General features: G+C 36.6%; 1 protein-coding gene across 3 annotated transcripts in view; it reads right to left on the minus strand.

The window, feature by feature from the left end:
- Positions 1–18,352, minus strand: part of LOC117973811 (glutamate receptor 1-like) — an 81,920-nt gene that overhangs the window by 41,631 nt on the left and 21,937 nt on the right. For all 3 annotated transcript variants that reach the window (XM_058996780.1, XM_058996778.1, XM_058996781.1), the window contains exons 4-5: positions 6,326–6,510; positions 5,089–5,142 (exon numbers count right to left, since the gene is read on the minus strand). In XM_058996780.1, the coding sequence (XP_058852763.1) occupies positions 5,089–5,142; positions 6,326–6,510 (239 nt within the window). The remainder of the gene's footprint in view (positions 1–5,088; positions 5,143–6,325; positions 6,511–18,352) is intronic.

An 18,352-nucleotide genomic window follows, 5' to 3' on the forward strand; every position in this document is an offset into this window, starting at 1 on the left:
GAAACTTGATATCTACATTTACATAATATTTCATTTCTTACCTGTTTAACGTGCTATTATATGTGCACGGTCACTATTTACCAAGATTATTAATCTGTTCACGCCATCAAGCCACTCCTCTTTTCACCACTATACCCTACATACCTGATTTTACCAAGCTACTGAACCCTGGAAAAGAGGGGATATTCTTACTTTTTTAATGATCATGCAATACAGCAGTACAAATTATGATATATGTTCAAAAAAGAATAAAAAGGGTACTGCTCTATCACCAAGTTGTGAGGCTGAAATTCCCAGTCTAGAAATAAATAAATAAATACTGCATCATTCCTCCCCCCCATGTGTTTTGAGTTTTGTCAATTCTGCTTTTGCATTGTCTGTGCTTCAGATTTCCAACCAGATATATTGAAAGAAGTGCTGTTTATTTTTGTAGGCAGGCACCTACAGAACAAAATGCAATGCAGTGAATCTGATGGGTTACTATAGAAACAGGTATGACTAGATCGAAAATTATGCCCAAGAGACCGATACCCTTTTATTCAGTACACAGTGTGTGTGCTAGTGTGGGAAGGATACATGTTGTGGGTAATGTACTGTATTGTACATGAAACTTAAATATATATTTTAAGAAATTTAAAGAGGAAAAAAATTGCTACAGCTCCTATGGAAGAAAATCCTGTTCCTAATTTCTATGAGTGAGAATGTGGGCTCTGTTGGATGTTGAGACACCCTGGGTTAAAATCACAATTGTATTATGTCTGCTGTTAGGGAAATAGAAAAGGCACATATGCCCTGTTTAGTATTGGGTTGTCTGTTCATCATTGTCCTGAGTACCATGATACCTGGGGGTGAAATTAATGAAGGTCTGCATCACACCTTGGTCCTGGTTATCTTCTGTGATGAAGTCTATGAAGACATAGGGGCAAAATGGTCTATTCTGAGCCTCCATGCCTTCACCATTTAGTATGGCGTTCGAGGATTGAAGATTATGTTTTATTTTTTTAGACAGGAGATCTGATCCTCAGTCCTTAACACTGCCAAATGGTCAATGCATGGAGGTTTAGAACAGACTTGACCAACGCCCTTCACAGATAACTTTATGGCAATTTGCAGGTCTTGAACTATGTTCTTCCACACATGGGCATATTCTGGACAAAGGTTTGGTCAAGGTACCATGCCCAGGTATCTTCAGCCACTGAAGGTCAATGGGTCAATCCGGCACTGAGAAATGCATGTGTGTTGTCAATTTGTGGTCATGCACTAGCTGCGGCAACTAAATAAAAAGAATACTTGAAAGAACCTATACGTTCCATTCAATGGGCTGTTTACCTATTTCAGCAAATGTGCCAAGGGAAAATTAGTTTTCATAAATGTCTAGCTTTTGTAAATAGCCAACCACTGCCCTGCCAAGGCTTCCCCGGTTCACAGTGAACTCGTCCAGGTCGACCCCAAACACGACCCCGACCACAACCCCAACCCAACCACTGCCCTGCCAAGGCTTCCCCGGTTCACATTGAACTCGTCCAGGTCGACCGCAACCACGACCCCGACCCCAACCCCAACCCCAACCCAACCACTGCCCTGCCAAGGCTTCCCCGGTTCACAGTGAACTCGTCCAGGTTGCCCCCAACCCCAACCTCGACCCCAACCCCAACCCAACCACTGCCCTGCCAAGGCTTCCTAGGTTCACAGTCAACTCGTCCAGGTCGACCCCAACCCCAACCTCGACCCCAACCCCAACCCAACCACTGCCCTGCCAAGGCTTCCTAGGTTCACAGTGAACTCATCCAGGTCGGCCCAAGCACTGTTGGCCCTGTCAACTCGGATATAAATCAACTCAGATTAACAGGAGAATTGTAGGCTACTGCATACTATTACTGTTGATAACATTGTAACAGTATGTTTTGTATTTGCCAACAAATTTGCCATTTGTTGTATTTTGAACATAAACCAATGAACATTTTATAATGACCACAAAAGTTCAGCTTTGTGTCATTAAGGTATAAACTGGAGCTGTGCTATCAACAGTAAATGTCTTAATTTCACAATCACAAATATAAACCACAAAAATAAATTACATCGTACATGGAAACTTAACATGTAAAATCTAGTGAAATAACCAAGCAGACTATTTGTCAACACATATCTGTGATTCAATATGAAGACGCATTAAAACTAAAATAAAAACCACAACAAACATTTAAGAATTGAAACGTTTTTTTCTCCTAGCCACACTACGGCTATTACAACTACGACTACTCCTTCTACTAGGAGTGTTATGAGTACTAACAATAATAATAATCATCATAATAACAGTAATAATATTACAAAGTTTTATTTTGCCATTGGGCTTGTTAATTAACTATAAAACAGATCCTCTGTTGCACTCTTATTCTTAACAGAGTATTACATTTAATAAATTGGATTATATTTAGAAATTATCTTCGATTTTTGCTTAAATTATAATTAGTTTACATTATCTAAAAGTCATTCACTCGAAATAGTACTGTTACTGTTATTATCAGCAGCAGTCGCAGTATGCAGTCATCTACAATTCACCTGTTATACAACAATTTCAAACATGATGGGATACAGGTCCTATATTTAAAATACTATCCAAGCATATCTAATCAAGTTGACTTGGGTCTGATAGTGCTTGCAGTGCGTGCCCGGTCTCCCCTCCTTCAACTGGCACACTGAATTAAAACATTCAATACCTTCAGCTAGTATTTTCAGGGGAACAGAAGAAAACTGTTCAACACTTGAATTGATGTGAGAAGAAAAAAACAGTTCAACACATGCAAAAACAGGAATGTATTTGAGAAGAATAAACTCCTGGCTAATGCAAAAAGAAAACAATAACTCAAGTCCCACTTATGTCTTTCCTGAATTACTGATTTATTTTTGCATTTCCCAAACATTACATATGTTCTATAATTCTCTCAAACATTATAACGGAATATTGCACTTATTCTGTGCAGTAGTTATCTCTTGATGGCAGCAAAATACACAACAAGGGAACACTGCAGAGCCTTACAGTTTCTGTGTAATTTCTATTATACTGTACATTGTATTAAACTTTAAATGTAACACTATGGTGTTTTTCCATTATTTCTGTTTATACTGCATGTATTATGCACTTTAAATAAAATATATGCAGTTATTATGAAGCAAAATACGATAACTGCCCTGATTTCAATAAAAACACCAAATAAAAAGAAAAGCTCTTGAAGATCTGAATCCTGGGTTTAAAAAAATCTTGTGTATTAAATACTGTTGAGCTTTGTGGATGACAAATGCATTGTATTTATTTTGAATCACCTGCTGATGATGAGACGTAAGATATGTAAATATAATATTAATTTTAGACCTGCAATATAACATTTAAACATGCATTCTCTAGTCTAGCGTCAACACTCCAGTTTTATAAAAAGACTAATTCATTTGAATAAGGACATTTGGCATGAGCGATATTCCATGCAACACAAAATTCACTTGAGTCGTTACATCAGCTTCTTTACTGAACGCCGAAAGAAGCATCTGCTGACTGCTGAGGTGTGCTTTTAAAGAGGCCAGCTTGTTTCTTATTATTATTATTATTTATTTCTTAGCAGACGCCCTTATCCAGTTTCTCCTCAAGTCTGATCCAGGAGGATATTCAGATGAAAATGTGTTGTGATTTGTTTCATAATGACGTTTGAGGCTGCTTGCCTTGTACAGACTACAGTGTGTACGCGATTTGTTGCAGATGAGATACAGGTTTACCACTGTTTTCAGTGAAAGCAAACCTTCCTCCCATTCTGGCTTAAAGCCTCATACTTTCAGTTATTACTTGTGGAGGGTTTGCTCAATGCCATCGTCTCCATGAAACGAACGAGCGAGCTTCAACTGACAAAATGTCCTTGCAGTGAACATGCAGGCTCAAAGAAACCGAAGAAAGAGAAGAAAGAATAATAAACACCAATGAATACAGAGAACAAAAATAATAAACTCAAAAACATGTATAGTATATATTTGGCAAAACTGGTATGCAACATAAACTTTTTTTATGGTGTTTTATGGGTATTATATTTATTGTCAAAACCTACCGGTTGTTATTTGACAGAATCTCCCCCCTTATAGTAGATACAATATTTCACTCTGTTCTCTATCAAGCTCTAAAAAACCATAATGACTGTTTAGCAATTTTTCCAACATGAGACTAGTGAGACCATTTTCCCATCTTCAAACCACCCATCATTCAATTAGCAGATTACAAATTCATATATCAAACTGCTTCATTTTGTTTTACATTTCATATTTCAACATACCAGCATAACAGCATAAACTGCTACACATTGGTAAACCACTGTAATGACGTGTTAGTACAAATATAATCCTGTATTAGGATAATGGTTCCAATGGATTAGTAACTATCTTCTTATTAACTTTCTTAACATTATAACTGGTCTCTCTTTTATTGCCCTGAGATTCTATCATATCTGTGCTATGTTTTGTTTCTTGTAGATAAACGGCAGCATCCTTGTCCCATGGCTGTGGGTCACATGGTCTGACTGCTGTAAGAACATTGTATGGAGTTTGAAATACAACACATGAAGTGATCAGGTGGCAGGAAGCAGGAGCAGCTGTTCATCTACAGCGTGATATAATCTGCATATTTCAAATTGAAGTGTAAAATATAAGCAAAGGACCAAAAAGATCTCAACAGCAGACAAGGGGGACCGTTACTGTATACTATTGCTAGTCCCAATAAGGTGTAAGAAAATGTATTTAAAACACTGAGTGAGCACTTCTTTAATGGAATTCACTTGGGATATAATGGTACCCCAATGGTATTAGCTATTCTATAAGGGTTGCCCATACATTTTAGGGACGTCTGTTTTACTTAAGCAGGATTTATTCAGAAACTAATAATTTTTCTTTTCATCCACACTAACCTTAGTCCTTTAAAAGAAGTTATTGTACTGGCCTCATTCAAACTTGATTTGGATGTTTCACACACACACACAAAGACAAAGGCTAATCCAATATGAATAGTTCAGCTTTTCTTGTTTGCTAAAACTATGAAAAAGAAAGCCAGATACTTACCAAGTTGGCAAAGATGTAGTGGTAGCTTTTCACATGCTTTCCTAAGCTAATGATCTGCAAGAAAAAATCAAAATGTCAACAGGAATACAGAGCTGTGTTAATAATAGGTGCATCTATTACGACAAATCATGTGACAAAGCAATGGTTAAATGACAAGTCATTCAGAAACCAAACATTAACTACTTTGTCTATTACTTTTTTTGTTTTTGTTATGCACCTAATTCTTTCAACACTGTGGACATGTATACAGGTCTAAGGAAGATAACTTCACTCAAAACAGCAGACCAGTCATGCAGTATAAGAAAGACTAGTCCATCATAGCAGAACAGGCTTTGTTATGTATACTCAGACACTGGTCTTTCTGATTACATGTTTAATTTAAAGCTTCAGAGAAATTAAATAATTGATAAGTGATTGATTTTGAAAGGCTGGATCAGACTGCAATCTTTATAAACCTATACCTATAAACCTATACCTTTAAACATGCTACAGTCTATGCTTCACTGTTACAATATGTAAAACAGTAACATTGCAATCCTAAAAATTAGACTAAAAGATTAACAGCAGAAATGAAAACTTGCTATCCTTCCCAGTACTCTTTGTGTCTGCTTTTCATTTTTTACAGCAGTATAAGACATGTAGTCAACTTAACAAATGGCATTTGACATGATGTAACTTGATTTGTGTAACATTGTGAAACACATTGCCAGAAACGATTGTATCCAGCGTTACAAAAAAAAAACTCCAAATCTCCGGGGAGCACAGATAAACACCAGATATAATGCTTTTGTAACCTCTCCTTCAACACTCACTTGAGATTACTGCCATTCATTTCAACCTGAGCATCTATATAGGCAGTAAGTATGCAATACATACTGCCAATGAACATTTTCTATTAAGAAATGTACAAGCAAAGTTTAATCATTTCAAGACAGGAGTCATTTCTACATATGATGTAATCTGGGTACGAGTATACATCAGAAAACCCCACAAATGCTGTATACCTAAGACTATTAACCTTGTTTGTCAGGGAAGAATAAACATCTTTCCACTTGTGGATAAAGAATGTTTAATTGTATCACAGGCAATCGCCAAATAAAAACCATGGTTTCCACAGACGATTCCCAAGAACTGACCTAGAAATTTCAAGTGCAGTATTCAGCAAGGCTAATTAGGCAAAGCAGTAAGACCAAGCTCACAGAACAACAGCTCTTTGAATGCAATGTGAGAAATGTACCAGGTTTAAAATAGCGTTGAGTCTGTCCAGCTCACAGTCGAGGACAATCTGCCTCTCCTTTTTCTTGTCCAGATCTTGAAAGAGTTTCCTGTAGCCGTCCTCGGTGGTGGTTTCCACGTTCACAGAGGTGACCTGCCAGTTCATCTCTGCAGCAGTGTCCAGCACTTTCTGTAGAACCGTCAGTCCTGCAGAGACAAACCAATTCAACTTGTTATCATAACGCAAAAATGAATCTTTTAATTTGATCTGATTATATCTGATTATTGTATTTGTAAATTGATTAAAACAAAGCACATCAGCAATGGGTACCATATGCCTGTCAAAATCCATGTACCCTTTTACCATAGTCTGCCACAGCTGTAAATACTCAATTATCTGTAACACAAAGAAAGTAGACCAACATAACCCATGGGTACATTTGTGTATTCCTCATGAAGCCATAAACGTGACCCTTTCCCTCTCATCACACAACTAAGTCCATGTTCCAAAATGTAAAATAAAACAACAGTTAAGCACACATTGGCACACACACACAGAGACTGGGAGCAGAGCAGAATAATGTAATGGCTTTAATTACTCAACTACTGGTCTTGTGGGCACAGCTCTGAGGACCACTGACTTACATCCCTATATGTACATGTACAAAAGTACGTTTGACATACAGATAGACGGGACAGATGCCACAATAGACAGTCTTCAGGTATCATCATAATGTGATGAGCCGTATGTATGTACACCCTCCACTATATCCCTGTCTCCTGGGACGTGTATTACCAGCGGGGATAACAAAAGAATAATAATAAGAAATAGCAAAACACACCAGTAGTAAGCTACAGAAAACTATGATCAAACTCAGTAGTACAAGCATCGGAAAACCAGGGTGAAAAAAACATTCATATTTACCATGGCACATTGTACAGTATGCGAGATATGTTACTGCAATAAAGTATGCATATGAAATTACATTGCGTTTATGTATTTACAGTTTTACCACATTAAGTCTGAGGGCTGGGTGACTTGGCAAACACTATCGGCTGTTATTCTGATTCCCAGCCCAGCTGCTTGAATGCAAACCATTTGACATTTTAAAAGGTCTGCAAATAGGAATTCCTTTTATTTATTTTTTTCCACCCTTAATTCGAAAACAAATTTAAAAGATCATACTCAGACAGGCGTGCTTTTTAGATTTCAAACTGCTAAACCAATTGGAGGGTACTCTATTTAATTTTTCTATTTTAATCTACAGTTTCACAGCCTGAGTTGATGTCAAAGCTACAATGTCCCACTATCAGGTTTAATTTTAAACTAAAATCTAATTGGTGTTCATTTGCTAGCCTTCTGTGCTTGCTTCCTACATCCTAGAAACCTACCTGTTTGACTCGAAGAGTTACAATGTGGAGGTTTAGTAAGCTCTTTAATGAAGCAGCTTCAAATGACATGTATTTGTTTAACATACAGTAGACCTTACTAGATTAATTATGAACACATGTACAGGAGCAATATTCAAGACATGGACAATATTATTTAACAGAATGGTGAAGCACTGTTTGTTTACATGCTATTTTGTAGAGATGAGGAGCACTCGTGGAAATCAGAATACACAACGAGACAATGGTAAATGACAGCGGTTCTGGAAAGACTGAATAAACCAATCAGTGTTCCTCAAGACACTCTCGAAGTTTGTTTTGAATAAACCATTTGAATTTAAGTTTGATGATGATGAGTTATCAGGTTACAAAACAGTACTGTATCATTTGTAAATGAATCGTTATCTGTGCTAAAAAGAAGTATTCTTTTAAGCAAAGTTCCTGTTCCTTTAGGCAGAGCATTTACTATGGGAAAAATCTGTTAGTTGAAGTGCTCTCTTAGGAGGTGTTCCTCTACGCAGAGACTACTGTAATAATATTACAGTTACTTTCCGCGAAAAAGAAACAAGCTCCATCTCGTTACCTTTTCTCTGTTGTACACTTACATTGTGGTCTTTTCATTTTTAACCTCGATGCACCAGACTGCTCTAATTTCGGTGCCTAAGCACTGATGACGCGATCACTCTTCCGAGATGTTTCACGGCAATAATAAGCAGTGGGGCAATCAAATCAATCAAATCTTTCTGAGCCTTGTCATGGAATACGGATAGGCACTAGGAACCAAAACATTTTTATCCCCACATGTCAATTTTGATGATCGAAAGGAGGCTGACTTGACTGTACGCACACCACTTTTATTCATTTATTTGTTTGTTTGCTTACAGAGGTGGACACATTTACTGCATCACCCCATTATTTTAACGTTTACTGCTTTATCACCATATAGTTTGTTTTTCTATAGACAATTTGTGGTTCGCGTTTGCCCTCACAATCTAGGTCTGCATTTTTAGATTCTGTCCTGCATGCGGTCCTCTTATTTGAATCCCTGCTAATTGCCTCAGGGAGTCTGCTTCACTTTCCTGTGGTATTTAAGCATTAGAAAATAAGTATAAATATGACTCCCAAAAGCACTATCAATGTAGCTAAATATTTTTGACAGTTCAAATACAGTAATACTGGTGTAATTCAATACAATAAGCTAAAATGCGCAAACAATAAGCTACTTACACACTGCAGCAAGACCAAATACAGTTTCATGTCATTTTCATTAATTTTTTTACATTTTCCGTACTATTTTAGTGTTTGGAATCATTCTGAGTGGGTCTGGGTTATGTTACTCCAATATTATATATTTTGTTTTCTCTAAATCAGCCTTTACCTGGCTTCAAGCTTGTCTGGAGATTCCTAATTGCTCACACTGAACAGCCTTCATCAATTTAAATCATGTGATAATGTAATCTATCATTTAAAATGCCATTGGAAACCACTTACAGTACTGTACTTGTTAATTAAATATTGGAGTAAATGATTTTCTTTTCCACATATCTCAAGCAATATTGCTAAATTTAGCTGGCTAAGGATGCACTATTCGGACTATTCAGCAGAGCATTATAATTATTCACTGGGACGACACTCTTGATCTATTTGTTTTGTGTACGTTCTGCAAACTGCTCCTGGCACAGACTTCATGGCAACAATCTATCTGAATATCACAGACCTGCAACAATGTATCAATAAATCACGCAACCATTTACTTTTCGTGTGATTGACTCTGATCGTAAATACATAATTGTAATTAACCAGATTGGCAATAATGGAAGAACATTACTGATGAGAAAAAGTTGTCTGTTTGACAAGCAATGTCTTTATTGTTGATGTATTACTAATGACAGGGTGATTCCATGCTGACATCCATCATGGAAATCACTTCACTGGGTCAGTTAGGACCAGAGATCTGGTCTTGAGAAAATCTGGGTCAACTTGCAAATTGAAGTTTATGTAAAAAGGGAAAACTCAGGAACTGTGGAGCATGGAGTTCAAACAAAATACATTGGAAACCGACACACATAATACTAATTCCTCACACAACAGCACACAGTAATTCCTCACACAACAGCACACAGTACACGACAGGGTATTCAAATATGGTCCAAAATCTGCACGCTCTGGGGTGTTTGGCACGAGGTAATCCAAGTGCCATTAAGCAGCCTAGATCTGAAGATTTTGGGCCATAATTATAACACCCTGGAGTATGTTATTGCTCTTAAAAAATAGCACCCGCCACCCTACCCCAACTCTCCCTGAGTGAATTGGTTGTCAAGTGAATCAGGCAGAATGGTTCTGAAAGTTCTAAAGCCATACTGGTATGGTGACATATATGCACAGGTTGGGACAATGAGATTGCTCTCTCTATTCTTGCCAATTTGTATTATTATTTGTATTTATTTGTAATTGTTTAATATTTATGTGACCCAGTTTCCTGTCATAGGGAAGCTTGGAACAGAAAAACAAACATGGATCACATGTAGGTCTACTCACATGCATTAATAAGCATGCATTATCAGTCCATCTATGAGATATGTGGACCCAATAACCAGAACCTCCCCAACTGCTGTGACCATTGATATCAGATTCCCCATAGAAGAGCATTTCAACAAATATCCAGAGACAGCAAAAGCATCTCATCTGAAGCTTCCCTCAGAAACACCGAAAGTTGGTTCTCAAATGTGTAACAGAGATATGAATTCCCAGTCTCTTTCACCAAGACACACACTCATTTAAAACAAAATTCTGTAAAGCTTATGATTTCCAAAATTCAAAGATTACATTGCCACTGTTATCCTCCGGGTGTCAGCACTTTTGTTAGCTGCGAGGCTCTACATTTTCTAAAATTAGATTATTTGAAGCCATTCCTGAAATAATATTCAACAGCTTTGACAAGTGGTTGTCTCACCTCGTTCATGCGGCACCATCCGTTCAGGACTCTGTCAATGTAAACAGTCTAGGGGTCTGTTTCTCAATGAAGCACTAGGTTGGGGGTTCATTTTTATTTAATATCAAATGCTATATCATGAGATCTATGAAGTCAATGTGAAACAGATCCCAAGATATTCCTTTTCACATAAACTTTAGCAGGTTGACTCACTTTTTCTCAAGGTGATATCTCAGGACCTCTGACTTGGAAAACCGATGTTTGAGATAAGCAGGTTCCTATGAATCAGAATGTTTGACATGAAATCGCCCAACATTATATTACAGTGTTCCTTCCCAGTTCTCTAGATACCGTTCTGCAGTTGTCACAAAGACAACTGCAGAACGGTATCTAGGGCAACACTGCAGACCTCCAATACACCTACAACCTTCACTGGCAAAATGGCAGAACATCTAAGATATTGTAAACTCAGGAACGTTGCTCTGACAGAAATGTAAAGTGGGAACTGCCCAAATGCAACACTGGTAGGAAACAAAAGAGTATTACAGCTGCTTAACCCAGTTATGACGACTACACATTTCCCTTGGAAAAGACTTCCAATTTATAATATAAACCAATAACAAGAACAATAGTCACCACACACTGCAAACTGAACATTCTGTGAACAAATAAAAAGCAGCCTCTATGGCTGAATATAAAAAATATAATAATCCACTGTTTCATGAAAAAAAAAAAAAAAAAACTGAATGTGTGGAACAACAAGAGACCCTCAGTAACTCAGACAATCAGGTATCTCTACCATGAAACAGCAGTTTACACAGCAAGTAAATCCATAGCATATTATTGGTTAACAATGATGATGATAAACATAATGTTTTAACTGTTTAATTGTGACTTTTTCCCTTTAGTTGTTCTTTCCATCACCTTTTTCTTCCACGTCAGATATTTGTGCGCTGGCTTTTTAAAATAATATTAAATTCCACAATAGAGGGGAAACTGAATTAAAGTAATTTTTCCTTGTCCAATTAAATTATATGGAACTAATTTAACATCCCCACACAAATCCATATCGAGGAAGAGAGAAGAACAAGCATCTCAGTAGCAGTGGTGCTTAGCCTTTTTAGCTTTAGATGACTTACAGAAATTGTTATTGGTGATGACACAATTGTCAATATTAATTTTCAGTTCAATAAATAATCGTGTAGGGATAGAAATAGGACTCCCATTGCATAGCAGTTTGATCCATTCCTGGTTTTATAGGAGTTTAATAAGACACACTTAAGCTTGTTACCTATACACTGTGGCTAATTGAGCTCTTAGTAAAACCTGGAATGGGTGAAACTATAATAGGAGTGTTATTTCCATCCCTGTCGCACCACAAACAATTATTGATAATATCACAATAAATCAAATATGTTCTCAACGTTAATATAGTATACCTTCTTATAACAAATACCCTTGTTTATAATTTAATCAATTTCAATAGCCTTCATATGCTATGCTTAAAGTATTGGCGAGGGTTAACTTTGAATTCAATCAAGTCCTCCATAATTATTATTTGTTCGATGCTAAACATATTCAGCTCCTCAAAATTATTTAAGCCCTGATATTAGTCTGGTTTCTCTTCGTTGGACACTCTCCAAGACGAATGTCCTTTTTTGCATTACAGGGACCAGAACTAAATAAGAGTGTTCCATGTGCAGTCTCCCCAGTGCATTATATAACCTCATTATAACCTTCTACAAACTCCTCATAGCATCCTACAACCTTCCATAACAATATGCAGCATTACCAGTACGATAAAACACTACATTATGTACATTAGATACAAAACTACCAGTACAGTTGATACATAAAATAATACACATCATACATTTCCAATTGGTAATAGCTTAGAATTCTAAATGGTTGAAAGTATGATGCCTTGAAATATAACCCCCTGCACCTTGAAATGAATTAATACAAATATTTGAGAAATAAAACACTTGCTTGTCTCCCAAATAAGATTACTATTTGTAACTTTTATTTATTTTTAAACAGCACAAATGCTACAAAAAAAAAATGACGGACAAAATCTGTAAATGAAAATTGACTTCTTAATAAACAAAGCATGCTTGCTTAACTCAAAAACAATTACCTTGCATATGTGTCACTGCCACAAGTTATTAGGATGAACAGAGCTTAAGCTTTCCTGATCCATGAAGCAGAAATACAAGCTTCTTTTTATTCATGGAGATAAAGCCTATTGGATTATTTGCCCAAATCTCTAATGAAGGATAAGGGACCTGCTTAAAAGCACTGATCGTGGGATAAAGATATATAAGAAAAGCCTCCAGCAGTTCATATTGTATTTGCCAGAAAGGCTATTATAGTGTGAAGGGGCCTCTTGGAGCTAAAACTGCTCTTTTTGTCATGTCACCATTTCCTGACCTGAAAGTAAAGATTCACCCCAGAGAAGAATCTATCTAGTGTGTCTTTGTACAAGCTGAAAAGACACTATTTTACAGTGGTTCATTTTTACTGGACAGCATTGGTAATGGAACTTGAGTGAAAGACTCATATTACACATTTGGGAACCAACTGTGAATACACTACCCCAAAGCCTGTGGTCCGCATCACTGAGTGGCAGTGAAAAGGTAAATAATTACTGCACAGCACCTGTAATTAAACTTATCTGAGAAAATTATAGAAAGCCTCTGAGTACAAAATGAAGAGAATAACTCAGTGTTCACCAGGAACCTAAACAGCCACATAATCTCAATATGGTAGCCATATTAGGTCAGAGGTCAACGTCATGTTTGTCAGCACATTTAACACACAGTGTTTATATAACTGCAAACACATAAGTAATTTCCTCAATTTGTCTTAGAAGTGTGTAGCTTTTTATGCAGTGGAGGCAGCTTTGTAAAATGACTGCCACAAAAGGGTTAATTGTTCTTGTATGATACCCATGACCTCGCTTGAGAATCAAAGAATACACTACCAAGTATGAAGCTAATATATTTTAACGGTCTTTAAGACCAAGTCCCATGGTCACAATGAGACAGCTATCTTCAATTCAAAGTGAAGGCTATTGTAACTTTATGAGATATAAGCAATAAACTGATAAATAAATAAATATATAAATCACTGTTACACTGGACAGCAGGTCCTCGCAGAGGAAAACTTGAATAACTTAATAGTAAAATACACACCATCCCACAACCAGCTCAGAGACAGACCAAAAAACAAACCATCATGTACAGTACATGATTTAGTAAATTGGCCCTTTCCAAAGGACTTCAAACTGAGCAGTGGTACAAGAAAGAAAAGGTGTTAATAGTTGTTGTTTTTTTGTAAGACTGCACACTGCTTGCAATTATAAATGTTACTGTCATATGAGCTTTGACCTCAGAGGGTAACCACAGGGGGCACTGCCAGTGGAATCATTTTCCGTATCCTTATTTCCTGAAATCCACAGGAAACATTTTATCATAGAATATGTCCATATTCCCTGGACTCTTCCTAAGAATAAAGAAATAAATAAACTGAATTCAGTTTTTCATCAACAAAACACAGAACAGAAAGGTTTTTTTTTTTAAAATAACATTTATGTTAAATGTATATAAATTTGTTATCAAATTAATGCAGATATGGATAACACAAGCACCATAATATACTGTATAGGATAAAAGAAGTATTTCACAATTTGATAAGTGATTCTGCTGTTATATGTGTGACATACAGATGAATGGATGTAATTCCATCAGGGGTTACTGGTGAACTGATTAACCACAAAAAAAAAACACAGGAGTTGCTAATCACAAGAACCCTCACATGCATGTGCAGTGTTTTGTCACAATAAATATACTGAGACCAATTTTCAAATTATTTGAAAGAATGGAGTAATTTGAGCCACAGTGTTCCACATTTCTACCTTCTTTCTTCATCTCTTTTTAAAAATATCTACACTGCAGAAAATTTCGCAGTATATCGCTTTGGGGGATTGCTCATAAAAAGGAACTGAATGCACTGCTCAGTTCAGTAATGCGACATAAAATCAGAATTAGATACTAATTTGATATTCAAAACTTCACTGTGTCAAAAAACATTCTTCAGCATTTGATAAGGACATGCTGTTCTCTACCAGTTGTAATGATCTCCAACAAGGATGGACATGATTCAACTAAGCATGAACGGTATAAGCCATGAAATGGTGACAAATCAGGTGCAGGGGACCACGATTTACTAGGAGATGCATTTGTTTTATTCAACTAATGGTTTTTGTACTACAGCAGAAGTAACGTTGTTTATTGTCAGAGTTTTACATAATCAAAATGTCAGATAAGGACAGAGTCTGACAATTATTTGTATCCCTGTCTGCAGTTAAGGAAAGCGGGATACTGCTTTTTGCACTGCATGAGTAACTTACTACATTCAACAGTGCACAGAAAAGTATTGATTTGTACAATTTCTCATGTGTTGAATTACTGCAGTACTGCCTGAGCGTTCAAGGAGTATCCTCTATTCAGACACCACTACTCTAAATCAGTGCACCCTTACACTTCTAGCCTCATATTGTATGTGGAAGGTAACAGTTAGCTGTCACTTGAGGTAAATATTTCAGCCTAATCCCAGAACGTTCTGCATACCTTTATTTTTCCGAGCAAGAATAGACCTTATGCAGAGCTACCATCCCACAGCAGGTTTAAAACATTAAGTCATACATCATAGGACATTTTCACCCTTTAAGATGTTCAAATACACTGGGGCGATATGCACTCGACAAGCCTTCAGCTCAGGACTCATAACTCCAGTAGTGGTGAACTACCACCTGGTAGAGCCTTCATCGACGGGCACTATTGCTTAAATAATCAATTGATTTATTTACACTTCTGTTCTCTAAGTGTTGGTTATGGAAACTGTCACTATATGCCTGTCAATATTACCATATAATCAAAATTCTACAATGAAATACAGATTTCTAGAACACACCTAGTGGATATAGCAAGGAACAAAAAATGTGTCCAAAAAGGTTGTCAATCCAAAATGCTCCTGATTTAAAGCTGTGGTGTCTCACTTTATGTTTCATGTTGGACTAAAACAGGATTCCTTAGTACTGGTAACTGTTTATTTGTTTATATATCCTAGCTTTCTGTGCACTATAGTTCCTCAGAGACCAGACCTTTTACAGGGGTAGAATTTCAGAGAAAATCTTTTGTTAACTTAACAGGTCTGGCAGATCACAAAACCATATCCTGCTAAATTTCTGCACTTACCTTTTCAATGTTGCATCCCAATCAAAATATCTGTCATCTTTCCACCAGTAAATGTTGTCAGCATTTTTCTTCTGTCAGCCCCATCATGTAAAAGGCTTTTAAAAAGCTAAAATAATATTTAATTATATATAAATATATAAATAATCTGTTTAGTTTAGATGATGAACAGATCTTACGAGTAAGCAACTGGGCTGAGCGAGTTAGTTTTGTGTTTGAATTACACATGCCATATTGATCTGTGTTTCACATTTAGAATTAAAACACATATTTTCACTGTGTAGAGCTTCTGCCCTGTCACAACTCCCTCACGGTAATTTTAACTGCAGACCCACAACCTCTGTCTTGTCACTGGTTGGCATTACGTGCTGCTTGCATCAGCAGGAGGTTAATAATATATCCTGCAAACTCCACTCTAGTTCAAAGAAGCATAACAAAATCCTCACCCCAAAATGGCATTTTGAAAAAAGGAACACTTTGTTGCTATATGACAGAACAGGAAAGCTGCAGTACCACGGACAGCTCCCACCAAGTTAGAAAATTGTGAGTGTGGTTAGCTTTTACATGTGTTACTCATCTTGGATTTTCAAGAGATTGTACATTAAATAGTTCCTGGGATTCATAACAAAAAAGAAACCTTTTACTCTGCAAATAAAAACCCACACTGTGGTATTTCACGATGTATACCTCTTATAACCTTGTCAAAGATAGTAAAACGGACCATTTTAAAACAGAAACCAACAGTATGCTGTAGATTCACAAACTTAACTAGCTGTTCAATTCGTGAATACAATCTATGAAAAGTAGCAAGCATATTGTATAGGGAATAAGGATAATAAACTAATTTCCTGGCAATTCTGTCATCTGTTGAGGACCAAGACAAGTGTAAATGCAATTCCTTTGCAAACACCACATTTGATAATAAATAATATAAATATGCACACAGCTGTGTACAACAGGAAGTACCAATGGGTTTAAAGTATTCAGAACGAATAAACGATCCATACAAGTCTGGAGGACAGATTTTGCCCAACTGCACTGGGAACGTTTTTTTTCTTTTTTTTTGTAGGTTATTTTATTTATTTATTTCACAGGGGAAAGGGCTCAAGTCAACGTAAATTGAATAACCATTTCCAGTGTGTTTCCGATATTTATTGGATATACACCGATTTCATTTTTTTGTATCAGGGTGTTTTATTGTTTTTTTTTTTATTGGTTAAGACCAAAAATCTGAGGCCCTAGTTATATACTGTATACATTAATTGACTATATTTTCCACTATGAACAAACTGCCCACTCCATATTAAATTAAGTGACTGCTGGTCAGAGCTGGTGGTTTGCTGGTTTTCAGCAGGTTAGACTGGTTCATGACCTTTGTTGAGGAGCTTGTTAAACGGGTCTAAGAAAAAACTGGTCCATTAAAAAACCATTTATAGTTAACTGTTTTTTCAACACTCCTCATTGTATCGATTGCTGTAAACCTTGTCTGGGATTGTGTACACCAGCTGGATTCTCAGAAAGAGGCCACGAAAGAGTTGATCCAATTCCCAGTGTATACTTTGTAAACATTTAGTAAACTAAATTGTAGCATTTACAAGTTTAAACTTAAACGGCTCTAATCCAAACATCCCCACAAGTCAAACCGGGAACAAAAGCTCCTAGTGAGTCTGTGCAGGGAATGACAGCTGCCAAGTCTCTTAACACTTTTTTCAATTTAGATATCTTCCAGCCCTCTAGTCATTGCACAATCCCTATGCCCTTAACTAGCATTATCTTGTAGCTGAATACAGTTTTTACGTACTTTAATGAAACAGAACAGAGTAATACACTCTCCTGCATGTTGTACATTTATTACATACACTCTGTGATTAAAAGAAATAAAACTTATAATAAATGCAATACCCCCCCCCCCCCCCCCTCGAGACAGAGGATTTAGTAATATAATCATCATGAAGTAATTACTTTTCTTTTCTATGGAAATGTACTCTGTGTAATTAATGCAAAGCCACAGAAAGTAAATATTTTAATAATGTTTAATTTCTGTTTTCAAATCACTCTTGGATGCAGGGGTCAGCTGTTTTGGCACTGGGGACTCTCTCCACAAAACTCAGTTTCAATGCCAAATGTGCAGAGGGATGAAGAATGTACAGCTTCTGTATCCTGCTGCCTATGTGAATTAATCTAGCAGCATGGGTGAAAAAGACTGTGACTCATTTTAAGAAAGGGTATATATATATATATATATATACAGTGCCTTGCGAAAGTATTCGGCCCCCTTGAACTTTACGACCTTTTGCCACATTTCAGGCTTCAAACATAAAGATATGAAACTGTAATTTTTTGTGAAGAATCAACAACAAGTGGGACACAATCATGAAGTGGAACGAAATTTATTGGATATTTCAAACTTTTTTAACAAATAAAAAACTGAAAAATTGGGCGTGCAAAATTATTCAGCCCCTTTACTTTCAGT

The sequence above is a fragment of the Acipenser ruthenus genome, chromosome 23, assembly GCF_902713425.1.
Source record: "Acipenser ruthenus chromosome 23, fAciRut3.2 maternal haplotype, whole genome shotgun sequence".
Taxonomy (NCBI): domain Eukaryota; kingdom Metazoa; phylum Chordata; class Actinopteri; order Acipenseriformes; family Acipenseridae; genus Acipenser; species Acipenser ruthenus.